Source organism: Battus philenor, unplaced genomic scaffold (assembly GCF_028537555.1).
Source record: "Battus philenor isolate CCGP_79_NKW_IND1 unplaced genomic scaffold, ilBatPhil1.0.hap1 SCAF_13, whole genome shotgun sequence".
In the NCBI taxonomy this organism is placed as follows: domain Eukaryota; kingdom Metazoa; phylum Arthropoda; class Insecta; order Lepidoptera; family Papilionidae; genus Battus; species Battus philenor.
In genome coordinates, this window is record NW_027181675.1 from 13,807,878 (window position 1) to 13,828,203 (window position 20,326).

Sequence of the window (20,326 nt, forward strand, 5' to 3'; positions counted from 1 at the left end):
GTTCTAGGAATTTTAATTTTGTACGTCGCCGTAGACCTTTATCCACACCTAACGAAATATCATCGGAAACGGAAGAATCTGTATTTTCTAGAAAAATTAGATCCACTACCCCCGACAGTCGAGAAGTCACGGGAGTTACACAAAATAAAAAAATTAGAATTAGGCTCCAATCTGCAGAGGATGATTCAATACCTGCTGCCGCTTCACCCGTTTCAAGAGGTCAGTTTAGACCGCAGTTTAATATAGACGATGAGTTTTCTTTATCGACGATGGAATCTGAAGCCTCAACCTTTGTACGGAGGGAAACAAATGAAGATGAACTTGAAGAGGAAAACCCTTCAACTCAAATTGATAAAGAAGAAGACAGTGAAGCATCAGCCACGACTATTGATGATAAACGAACTACTATCTTGTCAAGAGGTCGAGGAAGATTTTCAACTATTGCGGCAACTGAAGCCATCGGGCCGTCTGCAACTACTGAATCTGCAATTACACAAAAACGACCCGCTTTTGCACGATTTACACCAAGGCCTTTCGCAAGACCCACGTTGAAACCAATCGTAAGAGATAGATCTGAAAACGTGATCTCACCAAGAGTTCCACCTCGAGTGCCATTTGGTAGGCCCAGACCATCAGCATCTAACAGCGTGCCCGGTATTCAGCCACGAAGATTACCATTCCCATCCAGAATATCGACTACTACAACTACCACAACAACTACTGAACAACCATCTACTCTGGATAGTGATGAAGATGATTTGGAAAACAAACGTGATGACATATATCTTTCAGAAAGTGCGATAGAAGAAAAAGAACACAATGATGAAAATCATGATGATGAATCTTTAAATTTGAAGGAGATAGACAGAATAACAACCACAGAAACGTCCGGCATTGGCGAAACTGTTTCTAGTGATAGTGGTACTAGAAAATTTAAAGTTATAAGGCGACGACCCACAACAACAACAGTTGCTGCAGAGACGACATTTACTCCCCCAGTCACAGATGTAACAATGTCAACTGTACCCAGAATTCGTAAAATAATAAGGAAGAAAATAAAGCCATCTGAATATGAAGTCGAGGCTACTACCAAGCTTAGAAGTACTGAAATAATAAACGACGTCCCTGAATTGACCTCAAATTACGGAGAAAAAACTAAATCGACGACAGCTACTCCAACTACGACACAAAGTATATCAGAGGCCGAAGAGATACCTATAGAACCAAAGTTTGAATTTACAAAACAGCAACCAAAATTAAAAGAAGAAAATACTGGGCAAGATAATGCCAAAACATCTGAAACTGAAGCAGAAAATGAATCTGAAAACAAAAATGATGAGGCTATATTAGAAACAGAAAATCTAAAGCCACAAATCAATGAAAGCTTTGCAATTAAATCTAATGCAAATACTGAAGAACAGGTTTCTGATTCTGAAACTAATCAAAAGTCTTTCGAAAGCTCCCAGGCAGGCGATTTGACAGAAAAAATAAACGGCAATTTCAGTTCGCCTGATAACGATAATTTACAAAAAGATTCAGATAAAAATGATGACGTTACCACTACAACAGAAAAAGAATCACAAAATATATCTAATATAAATGATAAAGCGATTATGTCACAAAATGTCACTATAACTAATGATGAAAACAATTCTAACAGTACAATCGGAGGAACATCAGATATACCGGCAATGGAAGTCAAACTAGAAAGTGAAACTTTTAATTCTACTTCAAAGGCTGATACAGCATCAGATGAAAAAACAGTAGTAGCAGTGGAGTCTAATGACAAAGCCATTGATTTATCAGAGACGCAACCATCTGTCGCACCACTTTCATCACAAGTTAATGATACTACACAAATTACTCCTGAAACAACAATAAAAACCACCACACAAGCGACAAGTCCATCACCACGATCACGGTTACCTTATAGACCACCTAAACGGTTATTTACCTCCACAACAGAATCCTCATTACCGTCAAGTAGTAAAACTTTTAGTCGAAAATTTAACCCAGGAGTTTACACAAGTCCTGCTAGCGTAGGTCGAGAACCATTTAAACCTGCTGTTACAAGAAGACCACTATTTTCGCGTACATACACAAGAAAACCATTCACTACAGCGCGAACTACAAAGCAAGTAGAAGAGGAGGATGAATATTCGGACGAAGAACTACTAGATGAAGAAGGTCTAGATGAAGAACCCGAAAATCCTTTTGTATTCGTCCCTCCCAGCCAATTGTACACCAGAAAACCAGATTCGGAAGAAGAATATGAAGACGAAGGCAATGATGAATTTGAAGAGGGGTCAGAGGAGGAGATTTATGACGAAGAACAGCCTACAACAACAACAACTACAACTACTGTTAGAACTACTCTCGGAAGATTTACCACGAGTTCTCGAAGACCTTTGTTTAAGCCCAGATTGATTAATTCTAATACTTTCAGAACTTCTACTACGACAACAGAGCTACCGCATTTAGAAACAAGTACCACACAATTGCCAAAAATACCTATCGATAACGAACAAAATAAAACAGTATCGTATAATAGATTTGCTTCTAACAAGCCTATCAATGATACGAAAAAGCGCGTCCAAAACGTCCCTATTGGTTATAATATTCCAGTATCAAAACCAAATATACCATCTAAAAATAATTCGAAGCCTGTAATAAATCCTATTAAGGAAGAAAAGAAAATTACTACTGCTAGAGCAATTGAAATAACTACAACAGAAAACAATGAATATCTTTCAAATTCAGAACAAGTGACCACTCAACCTGAATCCCAAGTAACCAATAAAATTGAGATAGAAACGACCACGGAACAAATAGATATTGAAAACAACACAAGCGATTATTTAGAGAATACAGAAGAAACAGTAACACTTGCTCCACGAGAAGTTTTGTCAAATGTATTTAATGAACCTGTAACATTTAGTAAAACAGAATCTCCAGCAACGTCATTATCTCCGGTAACAGTTTTAGCTCCTGTGACAACATTAACTCCGGAGACTACATTAGCTCCTGTGACGACAGTAGCTCCGTTAACGACCAGAGCGCCAATAACGACCGCAGCTCCCGTAACAACAATAGCTCCAACAACAGAAAGACATACAACAACTGAACCTGTACCCGAAACAACAATTATTCCTACAACACCTCCGCCTATAGTCAAAACTCAATTCAACAAATTGTTTTCTGTTAGTAGAGTAGTGGAGGTCTCATCTAAGCTTGATAAACATCATTTAAATAAAAACAATGAAACTACATTCATTGAAGAAGGACCAATCGTTATTGAAAAGAAACCGACTGTCGACAAAATCGGTGAAGTAAGTCGGTTTACTCTTATCAAAATAGTTGAAGATGAAATCCCTATATATTTAACTAAACTTGGGCACGTATATCCCGTAGATAATCCTCCAAATAATCCTATACGTATTGACGAAGCAAGAAACGCTAGGTCTTTGATTGACGACAACTATCCTAAAGAAAATCTTCTTACTTCTGAAAGTATGAACAAGGCATATAGACATAACCACAAAGCAGTAACTCAACGTAAAGAAACAATGCTTAAACGTGAAGTGGAACACGTTCGCGACGATAACTTTTTAAGTTACATTAATGAAGACAAAAAATCCGAAAAAACTGAAGGACATCAAACATATCCTCAGTGGCAGTTCGTACCTGCGGCATACGAAAATGAACTAAACAAACAAGCAAAAAACTTTGAAGTTGTTACACCACGTATAGTACGAAATGACGCATCAACATTGTCATTAGAAGGTTTATTTAAAACTTCACCTCCGGTTGCAAAAAATACAAAAGAACAACCATTTTTTGTATACTCAATAGCTGCAGCCAATGAAAAAAACCAAGGAAAACCTGCAAAATCTGAAGCTTTAAAAATGGATATCATTACCAGTCTAGATAACAAAAGTAAAGAATCTGAAATAAAAGTAAACACAGATAAGCCAACCACAATGCAACCAACCATTAAATCAACGACACTTGAAATAATTGAAAGTCCACCTACAACAATGACACCTAATACAACTGTTAAAGATATGATTACGAGTCCCATTGTAAGCCTTTTAATGACGACACGAATGATACCTTCAGAAGACACAACTACTACATTTAAACCTACTACCACCGAATCCAAACCCATAGAATCAACCACCACAAAAATCTCTCCCAGGAACGGCAAAAAATCAAATTTCCCATATGTAAGAAGACCAATTATAAGATCAAATATAACTAGGACAGTAGTAACTCCGAAGACGCCTATAAAACTAAACGCCACAACCAAATTTAACGCTGTCCATAAAACCAATAAGACATTGTCATTTAGTCCAAGCAAATCCAGATTTTCTGGTGGTCGGGCGCAAAACGTACCAATTGATGTTAGAAAGAAAACCACTGTCGCCAAATTTACACCTAAAATATATACAACCGAAACCCCTAAAACTACAACGGAAAAAAAGACATTTACTAAACCTAAAAGACCAAATTTCAGACCATCTTTTGTACCGAGGAGAAGTACAGGAACTCCATCAGTTACAAATGGAGATATTTAATTTTAAAATTGAACACGAGATAACAATTGATTCTATTTCTTCGCTAGTCTTAACCTTTCTATGGTTTTAATATATCTCTTTTAAATATCTATCTTACGTTTCCGATGATCGTTTCTTTGAAAAAGTTAAAAGTGGATATTGTTATTGTATTCTCAGAGATTGCTTGTACATATAGGATATATATAGGAACGTCTCTACAATTTCTCTATAGTCATATCTTATTAAATCTTATAGCTTTAACGTAGACTTAAAAGTTCGCCTGAAAGCTTGTTCGTACCAAAAAATGTATATTACTTATGTTAGTTCATATGGTGAACGAGATCTTTCGGATACAAATTGTTTTAGTTTAGTTTTAGAATTATTATTTAAACTATATTATAATTGATACTAACATGAATCATAATCGTAGCCAATAATGGAATTATGTACATACACGTGATACGATATTGGGCTTGTTGTGTTATATCATGAATAAAGTTGTATTGTAACAAAAAGGAAATAAAGGTATGCAATAAATTGGTAGTGAATACACTTTTATTATTTCTGTTTCTAATATAAGTTTCGTTTTGGGGAATACCATCAAATTGTGTACTAAAGTGTGGAATGCTTTAAGAAAATCGAATAACTGTTAGACAAATAAGGTAAGTTTCACATGTTTATTTAATATCAATAATATTTTGACAAATTTACATATAAAATTTTGTACTAGTTAGCAATCATTAAAATTGCATGTTTAAGTGAGGGTATACTTGCAAATGATTCTTAATGTAATTCACGCAGATGTAGGGTAATCATATAAAAAGTATTGATGGTGATATCAATTATAAAAGAGGGCGTTAGTGTTGCGGGGACATTATTCAACGAATGTTGCCTGGTGCACGTTGCAATAGAGTACAGTACCCGACGATTGATGCACATCGACCTTTGGAAAGAGACAATCAGCTAATTTTGGCTTCGTAGAGCATTATCTCTGTCCCACACTACCTATGTGACGTTTAGTCAGTCATGCGACAGAGATAACGCTCTACGAAGTCGAAATTAGCCGATTGTCTCTTTCCAAAAGTCGATGTGGAATATTTATCGCCGGGTATTATATTATTATATTAACTAAATAGAATATTGGATATATATTTAATAAATTTTATTTAATAAATGAGAATTTAGTGTCTATATTTTCTTACATATTAAATGTATAAAACTAAATTATTATACAACAAATCATCCTGTTGTACGTAATATATATAAAAATGAAGATACCATCAATTATATAGTACATAAATGTATTTATACTAAGGCTCTATAGGTTTTTAAAAGCTAAACTTTTTATCTTTTGTACCCAAGTACCATTGTTCTGTTTCTTATAGGCATCTGTACACAATGGGCGTGTTTTGTAACGTCAATCAATTAGAGAGTAACAGTACGTTCAACCGCAATGAAGTTGTAGCATAGGTTCATATAAATAGATTCGTAAAAAAATTCGTGTTATTATAATTATCTAGTATTTAAATTTAAATGTTAAATACGTGTAACTTTATAATTGTAATTACATCTCTTTAAAATTTGATATATGATGGAATATATTAATCAATAGTACTAACGGTGTAATATTCTAACAGCTGAAACACAATTATTTCACTAAGAAAGTGTGATGATTTGTATAAAGTGCGAGTCTGGTCTAATCACCGACAGATGTTTGTGATGGGACAAGAGAAGGACACGATTAGCATGACGCACATGAGAATTTTTATAACACTGCTAGGCTTATCAATCTCCCAGTTTTTTACGTAATAGTAATAAAAAAATCTTTGTTTTATATGATTTTATTTTTTACAAATGTTGTCAGCAAAGTTGGTATCTTAAATATGATATGGTCAATCATTTATATCCTGCGATATGAATCTCGGTTTAAATAAAGTCTGATTTACCTGTTTCCAAATACCCTTGGCTTTACTTGACTTCTTCCATCATTTATGAGGTTTACCAACATTTCTTTTGCCTCACATTAGTAACTTCCACGTCAGGTGTAACACATGAGACAATGCGTCTATATTCTTTTGAAATAGACATGATATATATTTAAAATTTTAAGTAATATCCCAGTTCATGCTTGAGTTCTAGTTCAATTTTCATATGTCGTACAAGTAGATATTCGTGCGTTTATAACACATATAAACACAATGTCAAAAATAATTTTACAATCTTCGCTCCATTGACGTCCCTCTCGCACACTATAAAAAGGAAGTGACGTATAAAACGCACGTTCCGGTAAACCGGTCCTCAGTTGTACACGAACGACGTATCCGCACGGAGCTGCCACAATATCATTAATGCACCATTTCTCACTATACGATCTTCCAGATTGCCTTAGAGTTTGAATATTAAACGCATAACAAGTGACAGTCTAAGCTGGGTTCCCCAACTTGGACTTTTGAACCCAATTACTACAAGAAGCTATATCTCGTATAACTAAATATCTTCGCGGCTTACAAAACCAATTAAATTATTTATTTAACCCTTAATAGCCTAGTGTTTCAATTTTGATACCAATCTTTTAAACCGAATGTTCACATTACTATTCGTTCTTTTATAGGTTGGCTGTACGTATTTTACTGTTCTATAATATTCTTTTCAACGAAATTAAAAAAAAAATCTATTTTTCCCTTCATCTAGACCCTCACACAGTAATATTAAAAAAAATCACTTTCGTGAATCAGGCTACTAAGGGTTAAAAGCGTATTTCTTTCTCTTTGTATCGTATTCCTCTCTACTAAGGAACGTGACAATTTTTGTAAAGTTTCGGAAGTCTCACATTACGGAAAGGTCCTCCTTCTTTAACTTTAGCGTCCTGTCACTTCAAACACGGTGAAGCTATAAATGCCAACAGCATTAAACATCAACAACATCATAACAAACTCATCTATGAGTTTTATAAGATATTTAGATGTTTGCAATGACCAATTAGATCAGGGGTTAGCAACACGCGACACGTTAAACATGTTTATGTAGCCCGCCAAGCATTTCTAAATTTGAATTTATTTTATCGACTTTCTCTCATCAATATATTGTTATAAATTAACTAGCTGATCCCGCAAACGTTGTTCTGCAAAAAAAAATTAAAGTTTTTAATTAACAAATGTAAGATAAGGGTTGATCGTAGAGGGGTGAAAATTTAGGTTTGTATGTATTTTTGTATGCTGTATCATAATAAAATAAACACCAAAAAAATTGTCTAAAAAATTAAAAATTAAATTTAGGGGTGGACCACCCTTATCACTTAGGAGTATGGAAAATAGATAGTAGCCGATTCTCAGACATACTGAATACGCATGTAAAATTTGGTAAAAATCGGTCAAGCCGTTTCGGAGGAGTTCAAGTTCGAACACCGTGACACGAGAATTTTATATATTAGATTATAATAAAATACGGTGCATGCTAAACTGAAAAAAATAATTAATATTAACCACTGTTCAATACTGAGTGACGCACGTTTAGAAAACTGAATACGTGTTATATATACGCATGTATCGAAAAAACGGTACCAAATTTCTCATTATAATTTTCAAATATATTAGTTTATCTATTCATATCCTTTTTATATTTGTTTTGTATTATTATCTGTATGTTTTCTTATTTTAATGTTTATGAAGTGTTACTAAATTGCAGCCCGCCGAAAAAAAAATTAAATTTTATTTGGCCCTTTGGTTAAAAAGGTTGCTCACCCCTGAGCGAGACGATTAAGCGAATATTTAGGTCCCGCAATGACCCAGAAGCACTTCCTTTATATACCGTCAATATTACATAGCTTGGCTCGCGTATGCCATTCACTTTAACAATCTACACTAGCATTTAGCCAAAATTGACTAAGCTAATATTTTTAATACATTATAATACACACCATGAAAATTAATATAGTAAAATTTATCATAAATAATTAAGATAGTACAAATATTCGAGTGTCAATGATATATATATTAAAAACTAGCTATTACCGCGACTATGTGTGTTAAATTTAAAAAAAAAATGTTTATTTAGATTTTGTTTCGTGTATTAATTTTTCTAAAATATAAGTGACCTATCTTTCTCCTTACTACATCAGCTATCTACCAATATAAGTCCTGTCAAAATCGGTACAGCCATTCCAAAGATTTGCCGGAACAAACAGACACAAAATTTAAAAAAGAATGTAATTTTGGTATATATTCCGTATATATTTCATATGATTCTATTCATAGAGTACTAAATCTATCCCACACTACCTATGTGACGTTTTGTCAGTCGTTGTATTTTGCGCGATAGAGATAACGCTCTACGAAGCTGAAATTAGCCAATTGTCTCTTTCCAAAGGTCGATGTAAAATATTTATCGCCGGGTACTGTAAGATATATTTTTGAATAAGTAATTCCCGAAATAAACCATCATTTAATGCAATGTAATCTTCATTATAATTGTGGTTTTATTAACATCTGTTACTTCATTGTTTTAGATCATAGGTTCGAAACCTTTTATTGACTTACTTCACACTGTTATCATCATTTCAACCATATGAGATCCACCGCTGGACATATACCTACTTCAGATCTTAAGAAGGTTTACGCTTTGTTTGCCTTTTGGGTGGAAATCGATCCAGGATATTCACTTCCGAACTGAAATACCTTGGCGACCATCTGTTTTGAGCGCTATTTTACCCACCTACTGACAATTAATCTTTTTAACATGTTGTGTCGATCTGTATAAGGAACAAAAACCTACACAGGTTTTTGAATTAAAATAAAATTATTTTATAACACCTCCAATGTGCATTTGTACTCTATACCAACGCAGCCATTATTGTTCGGTACAGTCAGCCTGAACTTACGTCTTATATGCGTGCGCGACTGTAGAAATAATTAGTGTATATCAACCTCATAATGTATTTCCATTTCGTAACTTGTACAAACCGCAATGTTCACGGTTCGAATACGTGCCACAAACATCGTATCAATTATCTCAATTATTACATACAATGCAATTATAAACGTAATGAAGAATTTATATGACTCGATGTATTATGATATATATACCTGCAACACTCCTTTGTACTAGCTTATTCATTAACCAAGTATGTATTTGTTCCTCAAAATCTAACCAAGTACAATGACAGCTGTCACATAACTGACGGCGTCTATATTCAAATCGACGTTCGAATTTTGATTATTTTGTCTAGAACGATTTAAAAAAAGTATTGTAGCTGCAGTGGCCAGCGATACTAAGCGTTCTTACGTGACCGCTACACATTTTTATTTAACATGCGATGTGTATTATAATTAAAGATTTATATTTAGATAACGTTCTATTAAAAAGCCTAAACATTATTAATGTATTAATTAGTGTTATAAACTCAAGTGAAAATAAAACGTAATTAATCAGGTCATTGATCAAACTGAATTAAATCATAAAAATATTTACAATAATTTTTTGTGTTCAAATTTTATATTCTTCGCTTCGAAGTCTTGAGAACTGGAACATACATAATTCTAGATATTTGTATTTGGGCAGAGATGTGAAACACGGTGGTTTAGACAGATTATAACAATAAACTTAATCCATCTTGGATACTCTCGAATCACAGCTAAGTTGAGGACTCCCATTTAGTAGATAATTTCTATCTGAAATATGTAATTCTAGATATTATCCGATGTTATAGAGCAAATATCCGAACGTAATTACGTTAAATTATTTTAAGATAAATACTTAGCGTTCTACCATGTTAATATAAAACCTTAAAACGTCTCTCTTGAACTCCCATAACTAGTCAAAACAAATTTTTTTATACCCAAAGTTAATGTTTATCCATGTACGTCAAAATAATGTTTAACGTGATCAGTATCAAGAAGAAGTAGACCCTGGACTTGTTTACTAAATTACTAAACGACTAAAATAGTTTAAAAGTATAAATTGAGCTCAATACATAAATTGACCAAAACCTACTATAGGATTGAACCATAACGAGTGAATGATTTGCAAAAAATCTTTAGATAGACCTACTACTGTTTGAATAAGTTCGGATATTTATCTAAGCATTATGTTTGACATAAAAGATTTATTATTATTATTACAATGTTATATTGAGAATATAATAATAAAATACTTTTTTACAATGAAATATTGTTATAATTTGCAAAATTTCTTTACAATTGCAAATAAACTGTTATTCTACTATAACAATTTAACTATCATCAAATTTGAAGAAGGCCGCCTAAAACGATAGTATTTGACCGGTGTGAATTGGTTATATACAAAAAAATATATTAAAAAACGTGAAAAAACCAACACAATTTAGAAATAAATCTTCGAACATTTGTAGTGTTATTAGAACTCATCTATTATCTATTATTTAAAAATTGCAGTCAAGCCTGGCATGATTAAAAAAAATCATTATCTGTGGTTTTGTCATTGCTCTAATTAAAATTGAATAATCTAGAAAAATTATTGTTATAAAATTGTACATCATTCAAGAAAATATTAGTATTTGAACAGTTGAACCATACATTTTTTTGTTGCAAGTTATATTTAAACTTTTAGAATTATGATTACGAGTTCAACTTTATCTTGATAAATCATTTACAATGTTAATAAATGCAATTTTAGGATTTGCACCGTCTATAAATACCTTATTGAACAGTTTACTATATAATATTAATTGGCTTTTGAAGATACTTTAATTGGATAATAATTCATAACTACATTTATTAAATTTCAAAATAGAGCATTAATAATTTAAATTCAATTTAAGTGTTACTCTTTTAAACGTAAATTTTTAAAAGTAAACTGATTTATTTTAATCAAATAAATCGATTTTTTCATACAAAAGCGCGGGAAAGTAACTGTCAGTTATGGCGCGTATATTTATTGCATGACATTAGTCTAAATAGTTATAGAAATTAAGAAATATGACCTTACCATAAACGATTACCAGACTCATCTTACTGGGGTGACCTACTTTATGGGCCGGTTTTGGACATCTTGAAATAACATGATGGTTTTGCGCATATTTCGTTTGTACGCAATTTCCGTTATTGCATACTAATGCCGGTGAATTATTGAAAAATGTTAGTTACGAAATAAATTAATATTTACCAAGAATTACATGCGGCAATATGTTTTCTCAGCAAATATATTTCATATTCAACAATCTTTTTGAGTCATCCAACTTAAAATCATAATCAAAAGAATGTTGGCAGTACTGAACTAAAGTTTCACAGACTAAAAAGGTGCACTATCTCAAAACTGATGACAGCTTATCTAAGAGTAAAATTAAAATATTAATACTTACGAAATTATAATAAAGAAATATATAATATTAGTTAAATATATTAATTTGTTGTGTTATATGTGAACAAAAGTGGAGGGAACAAGGGTGCAGGTGGTTTTTTATTGAATTTTAAAACATTTGATAATTCAGAAGAACGCAATTGTTTAAAATTTATATGCTTAATATTATAATTATTCTTTTTATAACATATTTCGTTTAATTTGAAAAGTTTGATTTATTACAGTCTTGATTTTTAATTTTTATTCTTTATAAACACTATTGAAATGATTTACAGTTAAACTAATTGGTTTGTATGGTAAGGATAAAGGATGAAAAGAAACGCCCAAATTGATTGACTTTATTTTACAGATAAAATATCAGTTTTTAAATTTCTACTTTTACAGCATTCAGAGTTATTATCTTCTATCTTGAACCGTCGTCTTTTTCGCCATTGCTCTCCGTTCCTGTGAACAAAAATGAATATGTATATATAATTTAAATAAAATCATTTAATTACGCAGTAATATTTGACATTTTTATTAAAGAATGTTATGTAGTTAAACAGTACCATATTACTATATACTTCTAGAATGACATTTAAAAAGAATATTTAGAACATGTTGGAATTTATTTCATAAGTCCGTTTGAATATTAAAAAAAGTATTATTTTAAAATAAAAACAAGAATCCTAGAAAAAAAAATATTCTTGAAACCAACGCTTCTAATCCTTATAACCATAGTGTCATTCTTTCATCAAATGACATAATTTCTATTAGCTTTTACACTTGTTTCCAATTATCCTGTATAAAGTGATCACTCTTAAATATATAACACTAATTTATTATTTCTATTGAAATGCGAGAGGTCAATATCTTCTTATCTGTAAAGTTTGCAGGGACAGTGAGAACAAAAAAGTAAAAAATTATAAACATTACGTTATGTATTATTTACAGAAACCATTTAATTTTGAATAAGTTATAACATACACTAACTAACAGCAAATGAGCAATACATTCACCCCCTTTCAAACGTTTACTCCTGTAATCAAGTAACTTTATAGACTTTACCAATAACGATATATATAATATTCTAGTATACAATTTAAATTAAAAAAAATCACGTATCTATGGCAAATTTAACCATGGTGTCCGAGATAGCAACAGGAAATAATTATTACGTAAACACATAGAACAGATACGGAGACTTCCACGTTCTTGCAATCGCATGATAGATTTCCTGTTATCAAGAATCCAGTAAACACTCTTTGCTATGTGTTACGATCATAGATACAGGCCGTTTATATAATTCTTTTTTTTTGTATCACATTTACGTCACCGTAATAAAAAAACGAACTTTATTTCAATGACATTTATTAGATTTAATGTAATTTAACTTACATTATTATTCAAAGGAGGTTAAAAATTCTTTTGGTTTTCGACTCATTTGTTTTTTTTTCTCTCGGAGCTAAGAGAACATAGATTATAATGTGCGCCGAGAAAAGTAGTGAGGTGTTCATAGCAAAAGAAATACAGTCTCTTCGCTTCACACCGCTAGTGCGGAGAAAACAGCTTTCGCCGTATCTTGTTCAACTCAGCAAACAAGGTTACGTAATTATGCTGATTCGCGTTGATTGATTTTCTAAATTGACAGCTAATACATAAGCAACCGGCAACAACTTTTTTTTTACCATTGCGATGTGAGAGGCAAATTTGACAGTTAGTGATATTTCCCGCCTTTATAATCTGCTTTGGTTATTAAAAGTAATATGGCGGCTTTCGTTAAATTTTTTAACTGTGTAACAGTAAGTCAATTTTTAACTATCACTTCGTGTAGTTTGTAAACATAAATCTATATAAGCTCTTGCAAGTACAATTAGTAAAATTAAATCAATAGGATTTTTTTTCGAAAATTTAAAATTTGAACTGATAGCACCGTGTTTATGAATTTATCCGTACATAAATGCTGCGTACATTGAATGTTTTTATTATAAGTAGACATAGATTCTATTCGTTAATATTAATATAAAATTATTTATATACTTCAGAATTATTTTTCTAACCTCAAAAAACACTAAAATGTTGACACGAGAAATTTATATTAGCGTCGACACCATTAACACATAAATAAATCGCTATGCGTTTCTCCTAATCAGAGAGCTATTCTTTGGTCATTCGGATGGTAATTACCTAAAATTGTTTGTTTATTATAGCGCTTTTAAAAAATAGAAAATGAACGAGTGGAACAAATGCCTATCCCTGCTTCTTATTATTCTCTTTAGTTCGTTTTTTCATAGCTAATTATAGTTAGTTCTTTTTATCTTCTCAAATCCGAGACTTCTTGATTAAAAAGTTATACAAGAATATACATGACTTATTCTATTCTTAACTTATCTAAGCGTCGATTTGAGGACTCTGAATCTGAGCTAGTACTCTGGTTTCCTCCGGAGCCTAACCCAGAACTGACGATATGACCATACGATGTCCCTCGCGTATTTCAGTTGAGTTTCTTTAAAGGGACGTCGAATGTAAACATAATTTTGCAGACACCTTATTTTGCAAAGTCTAGGAAATAGATATAACTTCTTGCCTAGTTTGCACATTATTCTATAACAAGCCGTCTGCTGTTTTTATAACTAAATATCACTTGTATTTAAACATGACTGACATACGTTTTAATTTTAATGTCACCACAGATTATTAAAAAAAATATTACGTCAAATTGACATAACGGTATTTTTTATCTATGGTACAAATAGAGTTCAGTTTCAAATATATTTGCACAAGTCGATAACGCGGAAGTTATGTTTTGTAGTTTAAATAGAAAGCCAGTTAGAAAATCTTCTAATATAGGACGAGGTTTTGTGCGTCTGTCGCAATAGAGTGGCACGCGGGTTAAGCAAATGCTTTAAGATCAAAGCAAACAGTCCACGTGACATGACATGTAAGGGCAACATTATAATGAATAAATATACGGATATTAAGGTGCAAACACACTACATATGTTATAGTTATCGACGTTGCAATTTATACAAGAAAATTACGAGGTTTTTATAGGCTGTTCGAATGAATCCATGAATCCAAAATTAATCATTTACCTAATATGGCATCAGTAATAAAACAAATATTTGTAAAGATATTTTTATCTTCGGAATAAGAGGTATTATTGATGACCATCGCTAGAGTACGTCTTGAGAAAAAATTCCGAGAGAGCATACTTTAGTTAAAATTAAAAACAAATTGAATTCCCGCAAAATGCGGTATTGCAATTTAAATCTACGAGATTCCAAAGATTCAATATGCTAAGCTATATTTCATGTATTCACGAATTTTGTTTGAATCGAACTGATTTTAAATGTTTTTGACATATGAATTTATATTCAATAGAATATTGCCATGTATAAAAACAAAATAATCAATTAAGCCGGACTTTAGTGTAGCAATAAAGATGTAATAAAATTATATTGCTTTTATAACTCAACTAAATTTACAACCTTTTATAATATATATTTCTAGTGTTAATCTTACCTATATCGCTAATTTAATAACATACGTATGTATATTAATAAATTCTTACAAGTTTCTTCACGATTTTTTTCGTCAAAACAGTCTTTGGGTTATATAATAGAGTGCATAAACAGCTCCCGTCTGTAGTACAAAAAATTGTATCGAAATCAGCAATATCATCACAAAAATAAATCGTAAAATATTAAACTGTTTTTGTTATAATTTTGCATACATTAACTTCATTTAAAATTTATAACAAAACAAAGCAATCTACTGTTAAATGTAAAAAACTATGTAAGCTTTAATGTCTTGTACCAAAGTGATAGTTGAAAATTGGTAATATTTTATGGTCCTATATTTGTCAGTCTGTTATTTAATTATGTATATGAAATAGTTATTAACTAGATAGTATATGAACAGACTTTGATCATAAATATTGATAAAGTTTCCATTCTATATTAAAAAAAACAATTGTTATGACTTTGTGTATACTATATATATGTCCGGTTATAAAAGAGGATGCATATAACTTGTAAACAAGGTCGACTGCACAACAAGCACGTGTTTACGTACCGCATCTGAAATGTTAATATCGATACGCAATCGCATCTAGTACTGCGTACAATGAAGTTCATTACTAAAATATATTATTTCTAGACAGCGCTAGTGATGTGATTGACATGTCACTAGTTTTTCATCGATAAATCGTAAACGGTATTACCCATCACTTAGCTATAAATAAGCTGACAAATTAATTATAGTTTTATGGTTTAATAATAGATTTAACAATCATTAAAGTCGTGTAAAGACTGGTCTTTAAAGGCATTTATTAGTTTACATATTACACAAACCACGTTTCAATTCCGTAAGTATGGTAAAACTCGTTGGTTCTAAACTTTCGTTGTTACAATATTGAAGTGACAGTGCCAGGGCAGAAGGCCGCTAGGGCTTTGAGGCTTTGGAGAGCTCACAGACCGGCAAAGGCAGCATAGGACATCCACATACAAGACAAACGGACGACCTGTTAAAGTCTTCGGAAGACGCTAGATGTAGGCCGCTTTCATTGTAAATCTATGGGGGAATCCGAAGGTCCAGTACGATTCTTCCCACGGCTGGAATTATCTGATAAATCTACAAAGTTTAAAGTGGATAATATCGAAACTTAATACTGTTCAAAAAACGAGAATTTGATTGCACATTCCATTTTTGAATCCGTAAGAATATATTGCATATGGAATATGCGGCCATTACAGCTCTATAATGTTTAAAGAGGTCTAAAAACCGGTTAACTAAAAATAACTATAATATATGTATTCTCTCTGTAGTGCCGATGTCAAAAGCAATCAGCCATGAGTATCAATTGGACAAATACAACGGCATTTATATAATCCCATCTTAATCAATATATATTATATGTAAATATATTTTAACTGATTATTTATACTATGTTTGTATAATGACAACATTTATTATGGTATTAGTCTGTGAAAACATTTGACAAATTAAATTCATTATTGATTAAGAATTACTGAGACAAATAATTCTAGTACAAAATAAAAAAAAAAGTACAGAGACAAATTTACCTATTCCATAGATGATATTTTTTGGTTATAGGTGTAAAAACCTTAGAGTGATGAATTTATAAATCATTTGACAAGCTTTTGAAGTTTTGAAAATTAATTTTAGAAATATATTAATGTAAAATACATTTTTTCTATTGGAAGGCAACTGATAGCTTCTGTCTGTACAAAGTCTGCAGAGACAAATAGAAAACAATAATTAATTTTATTATAATTTAGTAAAGAAAGTAAAGTGATTCGAATTTTAAAAGACGCTTTTTCTTACAATATTATCATTAAGTTATTAGTTCTTTATGAAACCATTCTAAATCAGGATTCAACTCATTCGCCCTGTTGAACCCCAATCTAAGTGGCTTAGAGCGGTTTAATGATATTAGAACCTAAGATTTAGTGAAAAAAATATATTATAAGTTTCCGAATTTTGAAAATATTTTTTATTACTCTATTATCATTAACTTATATTTATAATATTTATAATTTTAAGATATTGATTTAAGTTAGGATCCACCATACATTAATTGACAGGAATTTATTAATACATTTATAATTTAAAATAAATAATAATAATTTCAAATCGCAGAGTTTTTATAAAATAAAATAAAAAACATATTAAACAGACAAACGCAATACAGGAAGCTCATCAAATCCATTACACATGTAACGTTTAATATGCTCTCGTATAATCTATGGTCATTAGCCCATCACTATTCACGATAAACGAAGCCAAGGCTGACGCGTACAACACTATGTCGTCATGTACGTGACGCCGGTGTTACTTCAATTTAACACAGTTTAGTAGCTTTTTATTCGAAACGCGTAAAATGAAGTAATCTATAAGGTTTATTAAGAAGTAGTGACGTTTAATTCATATTTATAAATATTATGTTGTTTTGACTGTATTGTTGTTATTGTAAAAGGAATCGACTCAAACTGTTTTAGTGCGTGTTATGAAAATTTCAATCTATGTGAAAGATAATCGACGAAGTTATTAATAAAAACAATTGTAAATAGGATCTCATATATATGGCTACGAAACTGAAAATAGTCATCTGAAAATGAACGCAAGTTAGTATATTTAATATTTATGTTAAAAACAATCATAAAAGATAACGCTTAAGTTTCAGAAATTCCTTATCCGTAAGGTTTTGAGCTATTTCTACTTGAGACCTTTTTATCCATTGTACACCGCATAAAAATATTTATTGCATTATCAAAATTATTTATATTTTTTATCTATTTGGGACATGAATTTGCGATTTTTTAATTTGTTATTTTATGCGGATCCTACCCACTGCACAAAAGTTTCGTTCTAATTAAGATGCTCTTATTGACGTTTTTATATCTAGAATTACGTCCAAAAACGAATCATTGGTATGAAGAGAAAAAGTGATTTTCATATAGTTTCGTAATTGTATCGGAAAGTTTTTTGCGTAGTATTCTGGTTGTAGTATAGACTAGTATTCGAAATAATAAATACATTTATATAAACAATTACATCTAAAAAGAAAGGAGTAATAAGATTTTTATTTAAATTTTTCCTCATATCCCAATTCTTCTTTCAACATGTCAAACTGACAGTAAAGTTTTGATAAATTGCTCAAAAAGTTGTCATGTTCCAAGGCCAAGACCGCACGGTACGTGAAGCCATCTTTGCGCAATTACAAATTATATATCGTTTGTGAATCCAACTTATTTTAATGTATGTGAGACATGAATTTATATTGATAAAATATTGGCATATAAAAACAAAGTAATCCATTAAGCACGACTTTAGTGCAGTAATAAAATTATATTGATGTTTACCGTTATTACTCGCCTAAACTTATAACCATTCATATATAGTATAGGATAAGAACAATAAATAAAATTAATTTTCCTTAATCGATATCTATATAATCGATTACCAACCGTCATAATTGATTTTATTGATCTCCATAAACATTTTTTTATTTAAACTTATAGCCTTAGCCGGTTTTAAAATAACAGAACTGTTATGATATCACAGATAAAAAATAAGTAGATGAAATGGAAAAATTTAACAATTGTCTATTCAAGTTGTATTATTCCACGATCGTCCTCCAGTGGTAATACGACAAATTGTTATTCCGATTGAATTTGACCTTTGTTGCGGTAATCGATGAACGTGATACAACAAAACATATGTTTACAGTATTCACATGCTTGAAATTTTATTTTACAAATTGTAATAAATAAATATTCAAATTTAGAAAATATTTTAAGCTATACTGTAACATTTTGACAGCACCTTTTTTTTTAAATTAGTTACAAAAGTCAAAAGCGTCTTTAACTTCGCAGCAAAAAAAAAATGACGCGGGAAATTAAAAAAAGAAGTAATGAGGCAAAAGAAACAAAAGCTTAAGGTTAAAGTAATTGTCGTTAAAGACAAGTTAAACTGGTGTAGTTTTCGCTGATTTTTCGTCGATGCCACTTCCTCACGGGTGTAGGTTGCGTTCGAAGCGTCTCGATCACCTTGAAACGGCATTCCGTTCTTGGTAACACATTATTATTACTCAGTGTTACGCCCACTTGCAGTAAGTCAAACAATGAGTCCAATTGCCAAACAACCTATAACTACTACACGCATATTATTGTATACAATATAATTCTTGTTTGTTCAAACACGTTTGACATCTGTATGTACAGGATGTTTGTAATTTATATCCATTTCACTATAGTTAGAGCAATTAATTTTTGAACTTGAAAAACATTAGTGTGCCCCACATACATTCTAGTCTCAAGAGAACTGGCATAATTGTGGGATTGCATATGATTTTTATTTAAAAAAAATCTTATTCTACGACACTTCCTCATAACTGAGGGTCGTGGCGAAGCAAATTCTTCAGGCTGTTTTATTCTTAAAGTTGAAGTTCTTGAAGTTTTAAAAAGCCGTGCACGGCAATGTTGCACGTTTTTGAAATTGCGTCAGCCCAGCAAGTTGGTGACCGTCTTCTGTCCCTTTTACCCTCCACATTGCCGACAATTATTAGCTTTTACAGATTATACGTGTTCCTTCGGGGACAAAGTGATTCAAGATTGTACGCAAACAGACTGTGAATAGTCAGATCTTTATTCAGACTTCTTTGAAGATAGATGAATTATTTCTGTATACTGTCCACAAAAAATCTAGACAGATTAAAAATTATTAATTACATGTGGCGAAAAGCCAATATTCCGAAACAAATAAACAATTTTATGAAGTAGAAATACTTGAAAAAAGAATAGAGGTGTGGAAGAGAGACGATCGTGGAAAATGACTTGGAATATTATATTCCTCACCACTCTATATAATACAGGCTGATTGTAATAAATGTAAATGCATAAAAGGGGCAAATATATAGCATGTCTGTTATCAAA

The 20,326-nt window shown here is 31.5% G+C and overlaps 2 protein-coding genes across 2 annotated transcripts in view; both read left to right on the forward strand.

The window, feature by feature from the left end:
* The window catches only part of Cht6 (Chitinase 6), a 166,065-nt gene that overhangs the window by 113,368 nt on the left and 32,371 nt on the right, over positions 1-20,326 (forward strand). The window lies entirely within an intron of this gene.
* LOC137933420 (mucin-2-like) lies at positions 12-5,070 on the forward strand. The gene has a single exon (XM_068777371.1). It carries the CDS (start codon positions 270-272, stop codon positions 4,575-4,577), a length of 4,308 nt encoding a protein of 1,435 aa, XP_068633472.1. The 5' UTR covers positions 12-269; the 3' UTR covers positions 4,578-5,070.